This window comes from Trypanosoma equiperdum (assembly GCF_001457755.1).
Source record: "Trypanosoma equiperdum strain OVI genome assembly, contig: ctg_304, whole genome shotgun sequence".
NCBI classification, from domain to species: Eukaryota; Euglenozoa; class Kinetoplastea; order Trypanosomatida; family Trypanosomatidae; genus Trypanosoma; species Trypanosoma equiperdum.
This window is the reverse complement of record NW_027124204.1, coordinates 1-17,611: the sequence shown is the minus strand read 5'-3', so window position 1 is coordinate 17,611 and position 17,611 is coordinate 1. Positions and strand designations below refer to the sequence as shown.

At 49.3% G+C, this 17,611-nt stretch overlaps 7 protein-coding genes across 7 annotated transcripts; all 7 read left to right on the top strand.

The window, feature by feature from the left end:
- Positions 1-686: 686 nt before the first annotated feature.
- TEOVI_000114100 (uncharacterized protein) lies at positions 687-4,349 on the top strand (the record flags this gene model as incomplete). Its single annotated transcript, XM_067224424.1, has 1 exon — positions 687-4,349. The coding sequence occupies one exon, from the start codon at positions 687-689 to the stop codon at positions 4,347-4,349; it is 3,663 nt and encodes a 1,220-aa protein (XP_067080525.1).
- A 316-nt stretch (positions 4,350-4,665) lies between these two features.
- Positions 4,666-5,976, top strand: TEOVI_000114000 (uncharacterized protein; the record flags this gene model as incomplete). Its single annotated transcript, XM_067224423.1, has 1 exon — positions 4,666-5,976. The coding sequence occupies one exon, from the start codon at positions 4,666-4,668 to the stop codon at positions 5,974-5,976; it is 1,311 nt and encodes a 436-aa protein (XP_067080524.1).
- Positions 5,977-6,297: 321 nt separating this feature from the next.
- TEOVI_000113900 (uncharacterized protein) lies at positions 6,298-8,520 on the top strand (the record flags this gene model as incomplete). Its single annotated transcript, XM_067224422.1, has 1 exon — positions 6,298-8,520. The coding sequence occupies one exon, from the start codon at positions 6,298-6,300 to the stop codon at positions 8,518-8,520; it is 2,223 nt and encodes a 740-aa protein (XP_067080523.1).
- Positions 8,521-9,587: 1,067 nt separating this feature from the next.
- Positions 9,588-10,736, top strand: TEOVI_000113800 (KREPB5; the record flags this gene model as incomplete). Its single annotated transcript, XM_067224421.1, has 1 exon — positions 9,588-10,736. One exon carries the CDS (start codon positions 9,588-9,590, stop codon positions 10,734-10,736), a length of 1,149 nt encoding a protein of 382 aa, XP_067080522.1.
- Positions 10,737-11,286: 550 nt separating this feature from the next.
- TEOVI_000113700 (RNA-binding protein, putative) lies at positions 11,287-12,702 on the top strand (the record flags this gene model as incomplete). The annotated part of the gene is made up of 1 exon (XM_067224420.1): positions 11,287-12,702. One exon carries the CDS (start codon positions 11,287-11,289, stop codon positions 12,700-12,702), a length of 1,416 nt encoding a protein of 471 aa, XP_067080521.1.
- A 1,795-nt stretch (positions 12,703-14,497) lies between these two features.
- TEOVI_000113600 (ATPase, putative) lies at positions 14,498-16,471 on the top strand (the record flags this gene model as incomplete). The annotated part of the gene is made up of 1 exon (XM_067224419.1): positions 14,498-16,471. The coding sequence occupies one exon, from the start codon at positions 14,498-14,500 to the stop codon at positions 16,469-16,471; it is 1,974 nt and encodes a 657-aa protein (XP_067080520.1).
- A 148-nt stretch (positions 16,472-16,619) lies between these two features.
- Positions 16,620-17,255, top strand: TEOVI_000113500 (uncharacterized protein; the record flags this gene model as incomplete). Its single annotated transcript, XM_067224418.1, has 1 exon — positions 16,620-17,255. The coding sequence occupies one exon, from the start codon at positions 16,620-16,622 to the stop codon at positions 17,253-17,255; it is 636 nt and encodes a 211-aa protein (XP_067080519.1).
- Between the last annotated feature and the right edge of the window lie 356 nt (positions 17,256-17,611).

The following is a 17,611-nucleotide window of genomic DNA, read 5'->3' as shown; positions in this document are numbered from 1 at the left end:
GCTCCCCCTCAGCCAACCCGAAGCTACGGATGGGTACCAAAAGTGTGGAGTAAAGATGAAAGTGTGAAGGGTGGTGGCATCCTTAAGTCAGCGCTTGCTGGCACCGTATGCGACTCCTTTCCTTTCCATTGTTATTTGTGTCCCTTCGCTCACCTTCCCCTCCGAAAAAAAAAAACGTTTAAATATTTAATGCAATCGATTTTTCTTTTGGGTTTCTTACAAAGGTATGCTTCTTGATTTTGTTTGTTTTTACTACTTTAAAAAAACGGTGTCTTCCTTCCGACTAGGGAAGGGGAGAAGAGTTGGTGCGTGCGGCTGCATGAGTAAAACGGTACCGGGACCGGGCTCTCTAATCGACATGAGGGAGGTCAATGGCACATTCGCATATATATATCATTTTATCTTTTAACACTATGGGGGTTTATTTTCGTTTTTGAAGCTGAGCATGCGTGGGAAAATGAGGCGGTGGGGGAGGAGATTCCTTGAAGTCGCTTTCGTCATGTGCTATCCGCAAGACTCTTTGAGGGGTCAGTTTCCGAGGGAGACAGATAACAACATCATCATAATGTACTCAACCACACACACAAAAAGCAATAACTCATTGCACCCTTTCATTTTCTTTTCCACCTCGACCGATCTCTCTCTAATTCACGGCTCGTGTTGTGTTTATGTGACAGTAGGAGGGAATGGAGGTGTTCGATCTGGCGGCCTTTCGCACTAGGATGAATGATGTGGAGAGGGATGTCAGGGTAATGGCATTGTTTGACCTCCAACAGGCGTTGAAGTCGACCGTTTTTAAACCCGACAGCGTAACGTTAAGTAAAATAGTAGAGTATGTTACGACGTGCTTTGCACAGAGCGAACCTTGTAGGGAAGTTCGATGCAATGCAATAAGACTTGTCCCACAGCTACTCCTTTTGTCCGGTGAGAAGGACCAGGAACGTTTAGTATCGCTCCTCTGCACAAGTTCCACTTCACAAAGGGCGCGTTTCGGCGAGAAAGGGTATTCGGAGCTGCACGACAGCGCCGCTCGTGCCCTCAAACTGGCTTGCGAGTGCATGTCTTCAAAGGCCCGAGCAGACGTCGAGAGTTGGCAGCGTCTGGTGCCTGTTGCACGGAAGATCGCCGACGCACTGTCATCTGCGTTGGAGAAGGGAGTGGAGGGAGTTGTTAGGGAGGGGATATACGACTGCATTGGGGTCCTCATATATCCGTTTGGTAGGGTATTCATATGTGATGTTGGTTGTGTTTTGACCAAAAACGCTTTGGCCGATGTCCATCACACGGGCCAGTTGCGTAGACGTGCTATTAGTTTCCTATCGTTAGCATCTCCGTTTCTTTCGGAGGATCTGTTTGATGCCGTTTTTGAAGTTGGAGTCCGCGGGTTACGGGAGGGAAATCACCGTGGTGCGGTCGTCATGCCTTATTTACAGTTGTACGAAGGCTTGGTTAAGGGTTGCCCATCACGTGCGAAGACGGGTGCACTCGAAACTATGAAATTCCTCACCGACGGACTCAGTGCACGTTTAAGTCACGAAAGCGCGGATGCGGATGCATTCGATGACGATGATTACGAAGTGTGTGACGCTACAGTGCGGCTGATGCACTTGATGGTTTGTCAGTATTCCAAGGAACTGGCTACCATCCATTGTGCTCTTTTTGTCCAAGCACTAGAGATTGCCAGGTTTGATCCCAATTACTGCGACAACATGGGGGGCCTTGATGGTTGCGATTCGTCGGATGCATCCGGGTTGTATTTCACGGAGGACGATACGGACATGTCGTGGAGACTGCGGATGTGGGCAGCTCGATTACTTGCGTTATTGATTGAACTGTCTCCCTTTTCCACGGAATTAACACATCAGCTAGGTTGTGAGGTCTTATCCTTAATTGGGGACCGTGTGGAGGAGGTTCAACTTGCCGCTATTCATTTCGTTGACACCGTCATCCAGAGTTCGAGGGGTGCATCTGTTTGTACATCGCTGTTGCTGTTTCTGCAGGGTGCAATCGACCCTTTGTTAGGTGCTCTGAACACCCGAGAGCCGAAGGTAGTTGTTGCGGCTGCCAAAGCGCTCCAGAACCTTTTCTATTTCCACTGGAGCGTTTTCACGACGGAGGTGTGCCGCGCACATGACATTGTGGATAAGTTGTTAAAGGCCCACCTGACTGGTAAGGAATATGCGGTCGTTGAGCTTACCGCGCTCGCTGTGCGCATGTTGGAGGGTACCTCTCATGGCCAACCAAATATTAAGTTGGTTACCAAGCTCCTGGATACAGTTTACGCGGCGGTAGATGCGTATGTGTGCGGTGGGATTGGTCAAATTGTTGTTTGCTCAGTGAAGGCCATGGCGCATACCTCCGGACTTGCGGGCGCTGCTTACTGTGAAAGGTGCATGGAGCTTTACATATCACTCGCGCTGAACGCCAATTTCGGTGGTGAACTGATTTCCTCCGCTGTTGAGGCAACCAGGCACTGTATGTCTACGTTTGCGGCATCACTGTCTGTGGACTACTTTCGGCGTTGCGGAGGGCGTTTAGTGGTGCTATCGGAGGGAAGGCAAGTTGCCATTCGTTTGCTGAAGGATTTGACGGCTTCCGTGCCGGCGGCTCAGCTCCAACCCCAGGAGCTGGAACGACTGAGTAATAGTATCGGAAGGCAAGACCGTGCGGTGCAGCAACACATTGTGTCCATTGTGTGCAACGCTCTTGATAACAGCGGCCAACTTACCGCGGAAACGTTGGAGGATATGTTCGAGTTTGCGCGGTCAAACTCTCTAAAAAGTGGTGATCGTTTGTTGGTTCAAGCAACGCTCGAGATGTTGGAGAAGATTTGTAGGAGGTTCTCCAATTTAGGTGGACGAATAGTGGACCAACTGCTTCCAACCGTTTGGGAGATATTATCGTCCGCACCAAAATGCGCTGGTCATCACCCCTTGCTGCTTGTGAGAGGCACCGCGGTGCTGATCCGCTCGCTGCACCAGATGCTGGAGCCCGCGCAGCGTTCTGACTTGGTTGAACAAACACTTCGGTACGTTTCCCGGTCGAAGTTTCGTGAAACGAGTAGTGAGATACTAAGAGGTGTAGCATCGGTAGACGAAGGCATACTCGAGAGGGTTGGTTCACTCATGTCTGGGGACGATTCGCTTCTCTGCATTTGTGTGGGTACCATAGGAATGTCCGTACCGCTGCCCGATATGTGGGAGGCACGGCTTTTTAGATTTCTTTCGTCCACCGGTGCCGAGAACTTAGGTTCTGTTGTGCCTCTGGCTGTGGGTCGTGCTGTCTCGAATGCACAAAATCGTTCTCTCATGGAGCGGGTTGTAGAATCAGCAACGAGAAACACAGGCGGTGCAGCTTTATTTTGGAGGGCGATCCATGAGGCTGCACTCACCACGGTAGCTGGGGCAGAATTATCTCCCTTTAGTGATCCGTTCTTCTGCAAGGGCGTCGTAGAAAAGCTTATGGAAAATCTGCTCGAGGATGATACGGAGACTGCTGCCACCGTTTTGGGAAGTTTTGCTCCGTTTGTCCGTGATTATCTGATTGACATAACGGCAACTCATTTGAGCGATGAGTTGGACTCCAAGAAGGCTGTGTGCATAACTGTGCAGCGTTATTTGCTCTCGAGTGTCAAGAATACCGATGAATGCCCCAGGTTGGTGAGCGCTATTGAGAGGGCTTTGCGTTGTCTCAGTCGCAAGGCAGATTTAAGGGTTCGATTTGCCGCACTTCAACTTTTCGCCACGCTCCTCTCGGTGAAACCACATCTTCTTATTGGTTCGTATGTTCGAGATGTGGTGTACCCATGCGTCCTTGAAGAGTTGTTAGAGGACCCCACTCTCGTGCTCGCCATCAACCTTGGAAGTTGTACTCACAGGGAGGACAGGGGAAAAGAGATGCGGAAGTTGGCGTTTGAGTGCGTTTCAATGCTGCTCCGTGATGCGGAAGACCGGGGAAAGGAAAGTATCCTGGAATACTGTGGCCGCTATGAGGAACTTGGCCGATGTCTTGTTCATGCTTGCGGACCGAGAGGAGGGGGAGAGACAGACGGAGACATAAACACTAAGGCAATGGACCTCATTGTGCGGTTTCTACGACTTTGCCCGTCATCACCCTGCGACGGTTCTCAGGTGATGGTTTTGTACGAAAAGCTCAAGATGGCGCTAGGGGTGGACATTGAGCGCACTGCTCAAGACGCCTCCAAGAAGCAACTCTTGAAGAGGCAAGCACTCAACTGCATCATGTGTCTTAGTGAGTGGCCACCTTTCTCATGTTACCCACAGTGGCAGTCGCTCGTTTTACTCGCTCAACAAAATCCGCTGTTGCCAGAAGCAATCAAAGTGACGTGATGTGGGAGAGTGGCGTAGCACGATCGTTTGTAGCATGTTTTTTTAAATTCGTTCCTTTCCGTGTGTGACAAGTGTTGTCTAGTGCGTATCGCTCGGTTCTGGTCGCGCTTGCATATAAGCTAGCAATATCGCAATTTCTTTGTCATTTATTGCGTCCCCCCTTTTCCCTCTTGAAACAGTGTCACTCGAGTGCGATCCTCTACTGCCTTTTTTTTATTCGTTGTGAGGATTCTTCTCTTTCTCTCTTATTTACCGTTCTGGCTAGCTGTTGTGCACATCCACTATTTTTTTTTGAAGTGTGTGGGAGGCTCACGGCATGCGTACAGGGCGCCTGTTGAGGTGCTTGGGGAATGAACTTAGTGTACCCTTGGGTTCTCACACTGCCGTACTCAGTAGGGTTTTTTGCCCAAAGATTCAGTCGCCCGAGCTGGCGTCCTTGGCTGTGGAGACAATTGAGGTGATACCGCAGCTTGACCTCCTTCACACGGTGGCGGTGCTAGATATATTCTCGCGTCATGGGATTCGTCATGAGCCGCTCATGCTTGGTTGCTTATGGAAGGTTTTCAAAGCTGAACCACCGACCAGTTTGTGTCAGGGACACGCGAGCCTGATGCAGGGTTTTGCTGTCCGTACGGCAACTGCTTTTCGCATTATGTGTCAGCATGGGTTAGTTCATGATCCCCAGCTTGTAGCTATTGCCCTCGGGCGGTGCACTGAATGCGCCCCGCACATGACATTAGGTAGTGTCGTTGACGTGTACGAAGCTGTGAAGGAATGGGATCGGAAGTTTTTTAGCATTGCCGAGGCTGCTTTGCACTCGGGGGGCGCGTCTGAAGAGCAAATGGATGACGTCTCCAGTGACTCTCCCACTTTATTTTCAAGTCAGCCAAATATGATGGATGTTTTGTGCGGCGAGTTGGAGTCCCGCCTCATCTCGGTGGCGCGGGAGGATTATGAAGCCTCCGTTCAGGATGCGGAAAGGTTGCTGGGGTCACTTGCTGCCGTGGGAGTTGCAACTGGTGATGTTGTTTTAGCACTTTGTCAGCTGATCAAGCCCCTAAAAGTGACGGCTGATTCACTGTTGAAGATGATGGTGAGTTTACACCAAGTCCACATGCGAGTCGTGGACGTACTGGATTACAATGCCAATGACTGGGACATTCAATCGGCCCGAAGGGAACTCGTGAGGACACTCACAGCTAAACTTTTGTCACTACGGTCTCGGGGGAGCTTCGCCCGTCATTGCGATCGGCAGTTGGTGGTAGGGTTTCGAAGACTGTTTGAAAAGTATCCGGCACTCGCGGATGATGCACCTCAGCTGTGGGATGCGGTGCGCGCCGTCCGTGTGCCGCAGAAAGAAGTCATGAAAATGAATGAACCTTGTCGATTCCTTGGCGGTGAGTTGTTCAAGGGTAAATACGCTGTGAAGGTGAAACCTGTCACAACAAGTGCGGCGGAGGTGGAGCGGTTTGTTCCGCCGCAATTTAAGACGTGGAGCGGACCCTCTGTGGGGAACAATCGTCACAAGAGTCCGAAGACACCGCGTGTGGTGGGTTTTGGAGTCCAGAAGATTTCAAAAGACTACATCAAGATGAAGCGAAAAAAGTTCGCCCCCAGCGTATGGTAGGGCACTGGCCGGATGATGGGATGCCCGTTCGGATGCATAGTGCTTTCTGTAGCCTTTGCTACGTGTGCGTGGTGGAATTCTAGTTTTCTTTCGTGTTTTGCCGTAACGTCCGCTATGGTTTCGTATTTTTTGTTGTTGTGTCGTATGCGCCATTGCCTTTACCATGTTGGTGTCACTTTCATTGCTTATTGTTCTCTTCGCGTTTGTATTTGTTTCATTGTCTCAATTTGCGGAGGAATCACACAGACGCACACGTAACGTGGTGTGTGCTGGATTACTTGTCCCCAAGCATTAGACAGTGGCGTCGTCTCAGTAGTAGGAATGCCTCACAAGGAGGCTGAGGTCGGTACTCTCGGATTTAAGACTCCCGCGCGTAGGTCCAGATGCATCGGCGACCAGGGATTTCATTCGGCCACGAAGCCCTGGGTATCGCCCCATTCATTAGTTAAGGTGAGCCCTAGGTTAAGGGTCCCATCCACTTCTAGGTTACCTGCACTTGCGGAGGCTCCCGTATTTCCTCGTGCCCTTGTCCCATCCAAAGCGCTAGGTCCAGTTGCAATATCAAAGGCCCCCCTTGCGGCACAGTTGGAAGCTTTTGTGCGCCGTGAATATAAGATTTATTCCACCGGGAACCGCGATTGCACGCATGTGGACACCTTGCACATAGTGAGGGAGGCCTTTTCGGTCTTCCTGGAACACTTCTCAGAATATAGAGAGGTGCTATCTCTCATCCGCGACGAGTACGAGGCGGCATTCCAGGAGCTCCTTAGTGAGGTTAAGCGCCTCCGAGCTGTTGAGTTGGAGACAAGCAGTGACCGTAGTGTGCACGCGATGGAGATGTTAAAACAGCGGGAGGCCTTTAAGTCGATTGTTAGCAATCACTATGCTCAACTTCAGGCAACTGAAGGGATAGTTCATTCCCTGCGCGACCAAATTACTTCGTATGAAGAGTCTAACGAAACGCTACGAGCCCAACTGAAGAAGGCGAAGGAAGAAACCCGGGAGGCTACGGATACATCCAAATTGTTAACAAAGTCCATGATTGAGGAGGCCGCTCGTAACTCTCAGCTCCTTGCGGCGCGCACGGCAAATGAGAGGGAAATAGGTCGCTTGAAGGTTCAAGTGGATATGGTGAGGGAAGAACTGAAGGATGTGGAGAGCAGATACACCGCACTTTTGGAGAAAACACTATGCACTGGTGGGCCGGATACGATTTTCAAGGGTAAAGACGTGCGAGCTAAGAAGAAACTTGATCAAGAATGCGAGCAGGAAGCGAAGAAGAAGCTTGAAGAATCTGAAGAGAATGCGAGACAGAAGGCATCTGAGGAGGAGGAAAGAAGGAATCGGGATAACGCTTACTTTGCTCTCATTAATGAGCGCATTGACGAATTACTCCTCGAGCGGGAGCAGTTAAAGCAGCAGTTGGCTGACGCACTTGCGAGCCGTTGCGCTTCTGCCTGCGGTAGTGGTGGGGGTGGTCGGCCTGCAAGCACCTCCCGCGCAAGAAGGTTCTCCGCAGATCCAGGAGCTCTGGAGAATGACCGACGACTTGTAGAGGGTGATGCCACCTACAGTAGGTTGATTGCTGCATGGTTACGGGAGGAGCAGATGACGGGTGCTGAGTTAGACCGACTTGATGTGCTGATACCCCCTGGTGCGTCAGAGGATCATCCATTTGGGTTTTTAAAAGCTACCCTCCCCGTTCGAAATCGGTACCTGAAGAGGGAGGACACCATAGATATGTTGAACAGTTGGTGGGGGTTCCGGCGGAATTCGTTTGATTCGTCGATAAAACATCACTTTATGTGTTGGTTGCAAAAAACAACTGGATCTGAGTCAGGTGCGCAGGAATTAGGTGTGAACATAGTTCACGTCTGCGAGCACAACATTTATGATCCCGATTGTCGTGCATTTCTCTTAATATTTCGAGAGTGTGTACCTGAAGACGTTGTTCATGCGTGGACGAAAGATATAGCGTATTTCGAGGAGCTATGCCGTGAGTCTATGAGTGCTCACCGTTTCGTCCGCTGCTCAGTACTTTATGATAAACTCCGGAACAAATTACAAGAAAAGACGTATTTGAACATGCTAGAATTGCGCCTTTACCTCTGGCGTAACAGCGATGCGAATGGAATGATCTCCGTTGATTTTCTCTTTAGGAAAGACTCTCGCTTTCTGTACTTACTGAAGAAGCAGCTGCTCAGAGAGGTGGAGGAGTTCACTCTGCGGGTGGTTGAGGCAATTCGCTCAGTTGCCCTCGACGCAGATACCGTAAAGCTTCAAGATGTAGTAAACGCACTTAGCGCTCAGGATCCCGGTATTCCACAGGGCACGCTGCGCCGTCTGGTGGCGGAGGCAACTCAACTAACTTCTATGGATGTTGCTACGTGTGGAGTGGACTTCACCGTACGATTGCGGCCCCTTATCTACCGGTTCCGAAGCGCCGTTTTATTGAGGCGGGTAACGCCTCCTGTTGATACAAGTCAGCTGAATCCAAATATATTTGACGCGAAGGCAATTGTTGAAGAAGCAGAGGAGGTGTAGGATCGACTGGCACCGTGGTGTAGTAGGCGGTTATAACGTATTTCCTCAGTACCTCTTCTACTTTGATCTGTATTGTACCTTTCAGTTCTTTTGCCTCCCTTCACTGATTGTCTGTTGGTTTTTGCCACCTTACGTGTGATGTTATCGAGAAACATGTCATTTTTGCTGTCTTCCTCTATTCTGCGTTGACGCATATCGAGGAAGGCTTTAACTTTTTCTTTTACGTTTTTTCTTGGACGTATTTTCCTTTGTTTGCTGTCAAAGCGGAGCAATTCATTGAATCCACCATGCGTTTTGTTACTCCATATTTACCTTTATATGCCTATATCTATCTATCTATATATATATATGCATATATTTTTACTCACTGCTCGAGGTGTAGTAGCTGATCACCTGTGGTGACCACGAAGGTGGAGGGCGAATAAAAAAAAAGGAGAGATGGAGGCAGTGGAAACGTGATATTGTGCCTCGTAACATCTGTGTTGCGTTCCAAACCACTGCCTTTCCATCATTTTGCCACCGTTATGTTCGTTCATTCCTTCACTCCTTTGTTACTTCATTTCTATATTTAGTGTGCGTTGGTGGTTGGTTTGGTATGAGGAACGTGTGTTTGTATGAGCGTTTGTAGGTACCATGTATAGGTGTACTGTATTTCTATTGTCTAACCTCTTTTTTTTTTTTTGTACAGGTGGTGACCAGGCTGTTGTATTTCGTTTTTGCTTGGTGTTGACGGTTGTTTACACTTTCTTGTCTCCTCTTGTTTTCATCTCTGTGAGACTGTTGAGTACTAGTTGTTTGTGACGGTGACGCGGAGTTTATTTCCCCCTTTCATTTTGTTAACTATCGCCTGATTCGGTGAGCAACAGTAACGCCCAATACCTTCACTCTTCACGTGCTAACTGCATGAGTGGCAATGTCCTAATGAATGGGGAGTTGTAACTCGGAGTTGTGTAGATGTGTTATTGGAATTTTTCTTTTGATGTTGCTTTGCTGGTGTGAGGTGAGTGTGGTATTCAACTTTTTTTTTCCCCTTGAATTTGAAGGATCGCTTGTTTTATCGGTTCCGCATGAGACGGGCTGTGGTACTCCGTACGGCAGCGCCGATGTGTGCACTCACCGGTAAGTGCGTTGAAGATTGGGAGTCTCACAGGAAGTCGTTTGACATGCGTATTTTTGAGCTACTGAAGGGGCGCCTAACGTCACCTACCGAGCCGTTGCCCATCAAACAAATCTATGCAACAATTGCGAATCCGTGCCGACTTGTTGAAGAATTCACGTGCGCCAAAACCACGCGCCGGTTGGGCCGACTTCATACGGCACTTAGTTTCCTTCGGCGCCACAATGTGCTGCTTCACAGTCTCCTTTTTCACGTGAAGGAAACACAAACTTGGAACACGACACCAGACTTTGACCGGCTTGCCTTGTATGGAGAAAGTTCACTACGGCACGAAGTGCGCGCTCGCACACTTCGCCTTTTCCCGGGCATTGATTCGGAGACTTATGCCGCATTAACGTCTTCTGTGTTGAGTGAGGAGGCGTTGCACGGACTGTTTGATCGACTACTAATGAAAGCACTGGTGGGCGAGAAACCGGTGGGTAAGATGCGTGACTGGTCATTGACTCCGAATCAGTGCGGCCAGATGTTGTGTGCCATTGTTGGGGAGATGAGTTGGTTCGCCGCACGGACGAAAGCAACTGATCGTACGCATAATAATGCGCTCTTCCCTCCTTCAGACGCTCTTATTCTTCACGTGTTGTGCTGTCACGTATTGGAGAGTCTTCCGGCTGAGTTGTTGTACAATGTGCTGGAACCAAAGGTACAACGCATAAAGGAGAATTGGGTAAATGAGCCAATGTCGATTCCTGAGCAGCTGCACTTGAAGCCCCGGACAATAGGTTCATTATCGCTCTCACTGGTAGCCAAGCCTTTGACTGAGGAAGAGGGCCGCAGGAAAGAGGTGGCAGTATCCGCCGAGAAGTGCCAGCTCAGTCTCACACCTGAGCGAGTAATTGGGAGTGTTCGTTCCACAATGCTGCCTCGGTGGAACTACAAGCGTTTTGAGGAGCGGCGTTATCACATACTGGAGAGCGACAAGCGACAAGTTCTCCCACTCGCAATGTCCCCGGTGGGAAGAGGGGATGTGAGTCTCGCTTCGGAGCAGATGCCGGATGAGAGGCGGAGGGAATTAGTTGCGCTGGCACTGGGAGGGCGGTAACGTTGAAGCGTGATTCACTCCGTAGCCGCCTTATGTGCGTGTGTGCTTGTTGGGGGGTGGGGCTTGGGGCGTGGTCAGTCTCCATTCCCTTACGTATTGTGTTGTTGTGTGTACATTACGCGTTTATTTCCTCAAGTCGAAACGAAACCAAGAGGGGGTGGGGGTGCATCAGACAGAAAGGGGAAGCAACATGGAGAATTGCGAACAAGGAGCGGATTGAGAGGGGAAAGAAAGGAGTTTGCCAATTGTTCTAGGCACATTCGTCGCGTGGGCAGCAACAAGGGTTGTGTGTGAGTGCACATTCGTAATCACAACCATACGCTCCCCCTATCTGCTTCTTCGTTTACCTACTCTTTGCACAATTCCAGCACAGGGTAAGTGTGATAGCAATACCAGGGAGAAAAACAAAAAAAAACAATAGAGTTAAAGGAGAGAAGCAGAAAGAAACGGCAAAAAGGGACAGCGTTAGACTGACTGCCAATAATAAAAGAATTTAATAACAAAACAATTAGCAAGGTTGTAAAAGAAAATAATAATAAAAAAAGTAATAATGCAGGAAGGCCAACTGTTTCAGTCGATGATGAGCGTGAACTTTTTGACAGATCGTCCCGTGTCGCCTATCAGCTCTGCGTCCACTGCAGAGGTGACAGCGGGACATGATATCTCGACAATTAATCGTACACTTGACGCTTCTTTCATGTATGACGACGGGGCACTGATGGACTTCGATTCGAAGCACTGGATTCGGGTGACACGTCTGGACCCGAGCACATCGAGCAAGACGTTGCGGCAAATGTTTTACCCTTATGGCGGTGATGAGGCCTTCGTTATATGGGACAACGCGGTGGTTGGGTACGTCGGCTTTGACAACCACTTCATGGCGGAGCTCGCTGTGGAGAAGATGAATACATTCATTCCTTGTCGCCAGGCGCAAGCTCTTTGCGTACGTCCTGCGTCGATGGACGAAGTTGTTCTCGCGAGGAGCGCTGTTTCCTCAGGTCAAGAAAGCATCGTTCCGCTCTTGTACTCGGATTGTCCTATCAAGTGCATTGTGCAGGTTATTGAGGGACACAGACAGCCAAGTTACTGCGCAATGGAACTGGTTGAAGAGGTGAAGCGCGCGCCTCGCTCGTTGTTTGCTCGTGTTTCAGAAACTTTAAGCCAACTCAAGGCGAATTCCTTCTTAGTTGAGGAGTTTCGGGAGGCCCTCGTTCGGAATCTGCTTCTTCACATTTTCGAGGAGGATCACACAGATACTAAGGCGAACTGTGGTGTGCTTCTTGGGGAACTCTTCTGTTCCGGTTTTCTGACCGGCGACCCCTTCCAAATTGCCTCTGGCATTCTCCAGCGTGGCGTGAAGTCCATTGGGCAGATTGACAATGTGTGTGCTGTGGCGCATGCTTGTGCGTCGTTGCCGTTTGCTATGTCAAAGGCTTCTTTCTGGGCTCTGGTCGGCCAGTTGTCTCTACAAACTGAGGAGCCTCTGCGGTCCGCTCTGCGGGGGCACATTCGCCGTTTCCATCAAAGCACGGAGTTCATTTCGCCCAAACCGACTGCTAACGCGCCGCTGCCAACGGCAGACAGAGCTGCGTCATCATTTCCAGGTTTGAAAATGCGAACTGTGTACGTTTCTCACCTTCCCGCTTCAATGCCTCAGCGCACTTTTATGGACCTTCTAACTTCATGTGGAGGTGTAAACAAAGTTCGCGTTTGCCGCGGGAAGGGTTACACAACCCTTTTTGCCTTCGTGGAGATGGCCACCGCCGACGGTGTGGCGGCTGCTCTACGTCTCGGCCGAGCAAACGTTCTTGGCTGCAACATCCGCCTGCAGATGGCACGCAATCCGATTCAGGATTCCCAGTCTGATGATGCAGTTATTAACGCGAACGGTACAGTCGCCTGCGAATGCCTTTTTGGACGTCATGGGGGCACATTGGGCGATGTGGCAAGCGACAAGGGGTACTAACATTTAAACAAATAGAATTTCCATACAAAAAGCAAAGCCTTCTTTCCATAAACATCCAGACCATAGATATGAGATACATACAGAACAAGTGCACGAACCCATTTGTATGCACTCGGGGGAAAGCAACTAATCACATGAGATCCATGCATGAACTCACTTGTATATGTGCATAATGGGTTTGTTTACACACTTAACTCGTTCATTCAATTTTTTCTGTTTGGTCCTGTTGCGGTCATCGCCGGTCGTAATATTGCGTTTCTTTCTTCCCCTTTGTTGAAACTATGGCTTCTCCCCTTTTCTTGATGGTGAAGGAACGAATAAGGGAGTGCGGGGGAGACGATCAAGCACTATTAACGAAGATACGGCAGCTGAAAAGAGCTGCTTTTCTCTTCATCCTGGTCCACTCTGTTTTTTGTCATATTTTTGGCGATCAACTGCTGCGCCACAGTGCTTGTTGTTATTTCCCCTCTTTGCTTTCTCCCGCTTCATGTGTTTGATTTCCTCTTCTCTTTTGCTCTCCTAGCGTTATTTGTTGTTATTTTTATGCGGGTGTTGAGTATTATGATAAACGCGCCGCGTGGCATAGAATGTAAACACACATACAGAGAAAACAAAGCAAATCAACGGTGCATCGCTCTCAGGTTTGTGTGTTGGACTCACAATAATGTTTTTGACCCTCTTTTTTTCGCGTTTTACTAATCTGAATTCCGATTATTATTTTTCGCTTACCTGCCCTCTCACATGTACTTCTTTTTTTTTTTTAATTTAACTTTTTAAAAGTGGTTTCATTGCTATTGTTGTTATTTACTGGTGATATTTTTCCCGTCCCCAATCGTTTCTTTCCTCGTTTCGCCTCCTCAGAATTGAGAAACGAATGGAAGAAAACTCAAGCACGGCAGAATGGCAAATGTTGAAACATAATTACGTATATTTAAGTATATATCTATAGAAAGAGGGAGAAAAAGGGGGAAAAGGCAAAAAAAGAGAGGGCGAACGTGGTGCATTTCGCGGAAAGGCTGGGAGAGTGAACCTCAAAACGTGTCTGTGCTTGTGTGTGGAAGTTAGGAGGCCGTTTCTAGTCACAAAGGTTGCAGCTGCTATGAGGGAAATACATGTGGGCAACACGGAATTAAAGAAGGAAAGAGGGGCTCTAAATGCGTTGAAAAGGACAGGAAAGAAATTTTAAAAATTGCGCATTTCTGTTTTCTTTTCCTCATTTTCTTTTTGCGAAAGAAAAGCATATGCGGGCAATGCGTTTGATATTGCATGCGTAACAGGTGTTTATATATGCATGTGTGTATAAGGCGGGACACGGGGAATGGGGGAAAATGAAAGGTAGTGAGAGAGAAGAGGAAAGGGGTAATGGAGAGAAATACAAGCGAAATATGACACAACGGGGTGCAGGTTCTATGGTAACAGCAGAAAGACGCGCACCCCTCGCTCAAATAATAGCAACCCTTCCTCATTTTCTATTTACATTTTATCCTCCTCTTTTACCTTTGCTTTGCTAGTTTTAATGATTTGTTTCTCCCCTTGCTGAGGCCGCATTTCAGCTTTCACATTTTTCTGCCAGTTTAATCCCAGGACCCACTGTCCGACCTCTACACGCCTGCTGTGGTACTGTTGACGTTTCTTTACCCTTCGGAGGAAGTACGTTTGGCTGTGTTTAAATGTCTGTTTTCCTTCCCCTTCCCCTATCATTCCTTTTCACTTCCTCATTTTTATCCTTTGCTATTGTGGTACGCGGGAACATCTTGTTGCCTCATCACCATTGGACTCCCTCCCTTTAAAGCTGATGATTAGGGTGCCCTCCCGCTGGCCATGCTCGTCATCACCCGTCGCCCTTGTGCAAGTTAATGACGACTTCGTGGCAATATGTGGCGTGGTTTCATCAGATGAAGAATTAGCATCGTGGGAGCTGGACTGTAGCATAACATTAAATCGTCAGGTAGCCGAGAGGGTCACTGCACAGGATTTCTCACCTGCGGGGACTCATGAGGTATGCTTCATCGGTCCTTCAAAGCAAACTAAAAGACGATTTGTGGAGGTTCCCGTCCATCCAGGTGGCGGGGGTGACACTCTTCGAGTATTGACGCCACTTAGCACGTATGAGGCCAAAACAGTTTTGCTTGAGGGCCCTCGAGTAAGTACACCTGGTTTTATGGAACGACTTTTTGCCTCGCTAGTTGGACGGTACGTAGTCGTTGATTGTGACGTCATGACACAAGAAGGATTACAGTTTCGCGTAAAAGACGCTGAGCTGAAGAGAGGGTATCGTGGCCTGGCGTTGGTGGGTTCAACAGCCCGTGTAAAACTGAATCAGAGGTCTGCTAAATATTTTTGGCCAAGCGATGTGCTCGTTGGATTGGAGGAGCAGGCACAGGAGCTAAGAACAGTGATGCAAGCCATGCTACAGTCCCCAGGGCGTTGGCTAGGTGTTTCTCTTCATGATTCGTCCGGCTGCGAGGCCCTGACAGTTGTTCGCAAGTGCGTAGCTGACGCAAACGGAACGCTGGTGTGGTGGTCCCCATCGTCTGTTTACGGTCAGGGAGGGGACTATTGTGCAAGTCGACTCATTGTGCTGTGTATACCTGACATGGATGAGGTCTTCCCATCTTCGGACAGTTCGTTGGCGGGTCTGACCGTGCGGCTGCTGCGAGGAAGCATCGACAGTTTGTTGAATAGCGGTTCTAGCGAGAAACCTGCCCTGGTGTTGGTCGGCATCACTAAGAATGAAATCATTGGAGTGGCAAACTCGCTCTTTGCCGCAAAGATATCGTTTGAATTTCCTGACGTCGACAAGCGGGCTGTCCTTCTGGCACATGTTCGCGGGGGCGATAGGATGGACCATATGAGTGAAGCGCACACGCTTGTTGGCCTTTCCCGCTCCGAAGTCCTGGACGCGGCGCGACGGCAACCCCGATCTCGTGGCCCTCTCAATAAAGTTTTGCGGTGGTCGGACATTGGCGGTCTCGACGATGTGAAGGATCGCTTACACCGCGCTTTGATCCTCCCTCAACTGGAGCCTGGGCTGTTTGCCCGTTTTGGTCTGACACCCCCTCGTGGGATACTTTTGTACGGTCCACCGGGATGCGCTAAAACGAGTTTAGTTAAAGCATTGTGCTCGGAGGGATGCTTCTCTTTTATTTATCTTGACTTCGCGGGGCTCATCAGCGCATATGTTGGAGAATCTGAACGGATATTGCGTGATGCGTTTCACCGGGCAGCTCGCCAGGCACCATGCATTGTTTTTTTTGATGAGGTCGATGCTATTGGTGGAAAGCGCGCGATGAATTCCCGCGACGGTGATCAGGCACGGCTCCTTTCAACCCTCCTTACGGAGATGGACGGGTTTTCTTCATCTAACGGGGTATGTTTTGTCGGTGCCACTAATACACCACATCAGATTGATGCTGCCCTGCTTCGTCCCGGTAGGTTCGACTATCTCGTGTATGTTCCGCTTCCGCCCCTGGGAGACCGGCGCAGGGTTCTATCGCTTGTGCTTGGAAACACAACGGCGGATCTCGACAAACTTGCCCGCGTCACCGAGGGCTTCAGCGGGGCTGATCTCCCGGCGCTTGCAACGAGTGTCCTTCTGGAGTTGTTGGACGGCACCGATGAGGGTAGCGCTTCGGAGTGCCTAAATGACTCCGAGGCACTAACCCAACTTCTCGTCTCTCGAGCTGGGGAGTTCCACAAGACCTCATACGATGTTGCGGCGCTTGAGAGGTTTAACAGAGACTGCTCTTCCGACTCGGGAGCTGTATGAGAGAACTTCAATATATGAGAGCGTGTATGTTTGGTTGAGGTCCTCCTTTCTTTGTACCGCTTTCTACTATACATCACGAACCATGATACAAGTGGTGGTATTCTTTCTCTCGTTTTAGCTATTCCTCTCTTCTCTTAGCTCTGTATTAATGGATTGGACTGATCGTGTCCTACTAGAGGATGATAACGATATGGGAAAAAGCATAGTTAGTCACCATGTGCTGATGAACTGTTCACAGAGGTCAAACATCAAGGACAGTAATGTGCAGACATTATCCACGGAGATGCTCCACTGGGATGACTACAGGGAGGCCCATGGAATAAACGATGGTACACCGAAGATGGCAGACACATTTCAAAACGCTTGTGAACCATTATTTCAAGGGCATGTTTGCCGCTCTGGAGGTAGCACCAAAAGGCTTCTTTCCGTTGCAACGAAACCGGTTCTAGGTGAGGGTGGCGATCGAACATTCTGTTCCGAGATGCAGCACTGGGATGACTATAGGGTAAAAAATAATATTCAAGACGGGTCTCCAGCTATGCAGTGTCTTTTTCGTCAATTTGACGGTCATGATATGTTCATTCTGGACAGTGGGTGGAAACTGTTAACGCTGAAACAAATGTGTATTACCTCGACGCGGCGGGCGTATGGTGCAAGCGTTAACCAGCGTGTTTCAGAGATGGTTCGATGGGAGGAGTCTCAAAACCAGCAAGGGATAAATTGCTTCCCAGCTAGCGGATCTGCAGAGGCAGTTAGTGCCATAACACCTTACAACAGTGGGTGACTACGGAAATTCTTTTCCCCCCTCTTCCCCTTATTTTGTCGTTCACAATCCTGATTTGCTCCTCGGAATTTCTCTCTGGATTGCTAAGGTGGCTCCCCTTACCTTATTGTTGTTGTTTTGCTCGCCGCTATCAAGTGACTTCCTTAGTGTACTTAGTCCCTCATGAGCGCAGGATTCGGAGGTGGTTTTGGCCAACCGGCAGCAACGGGATTTGGTCAGCAGCCTACCGGTGGTTTTGGGCAAGCACCGCAGGGTGGGGCGTTTGGCCAGGTTGCTCCAGCGGCTACTGGTTTTGGTCAGCCCTCTCAGAGTGCTGTCACCGGAGGTTTCGGGCAGACAAATACTGGTGGTTTCGG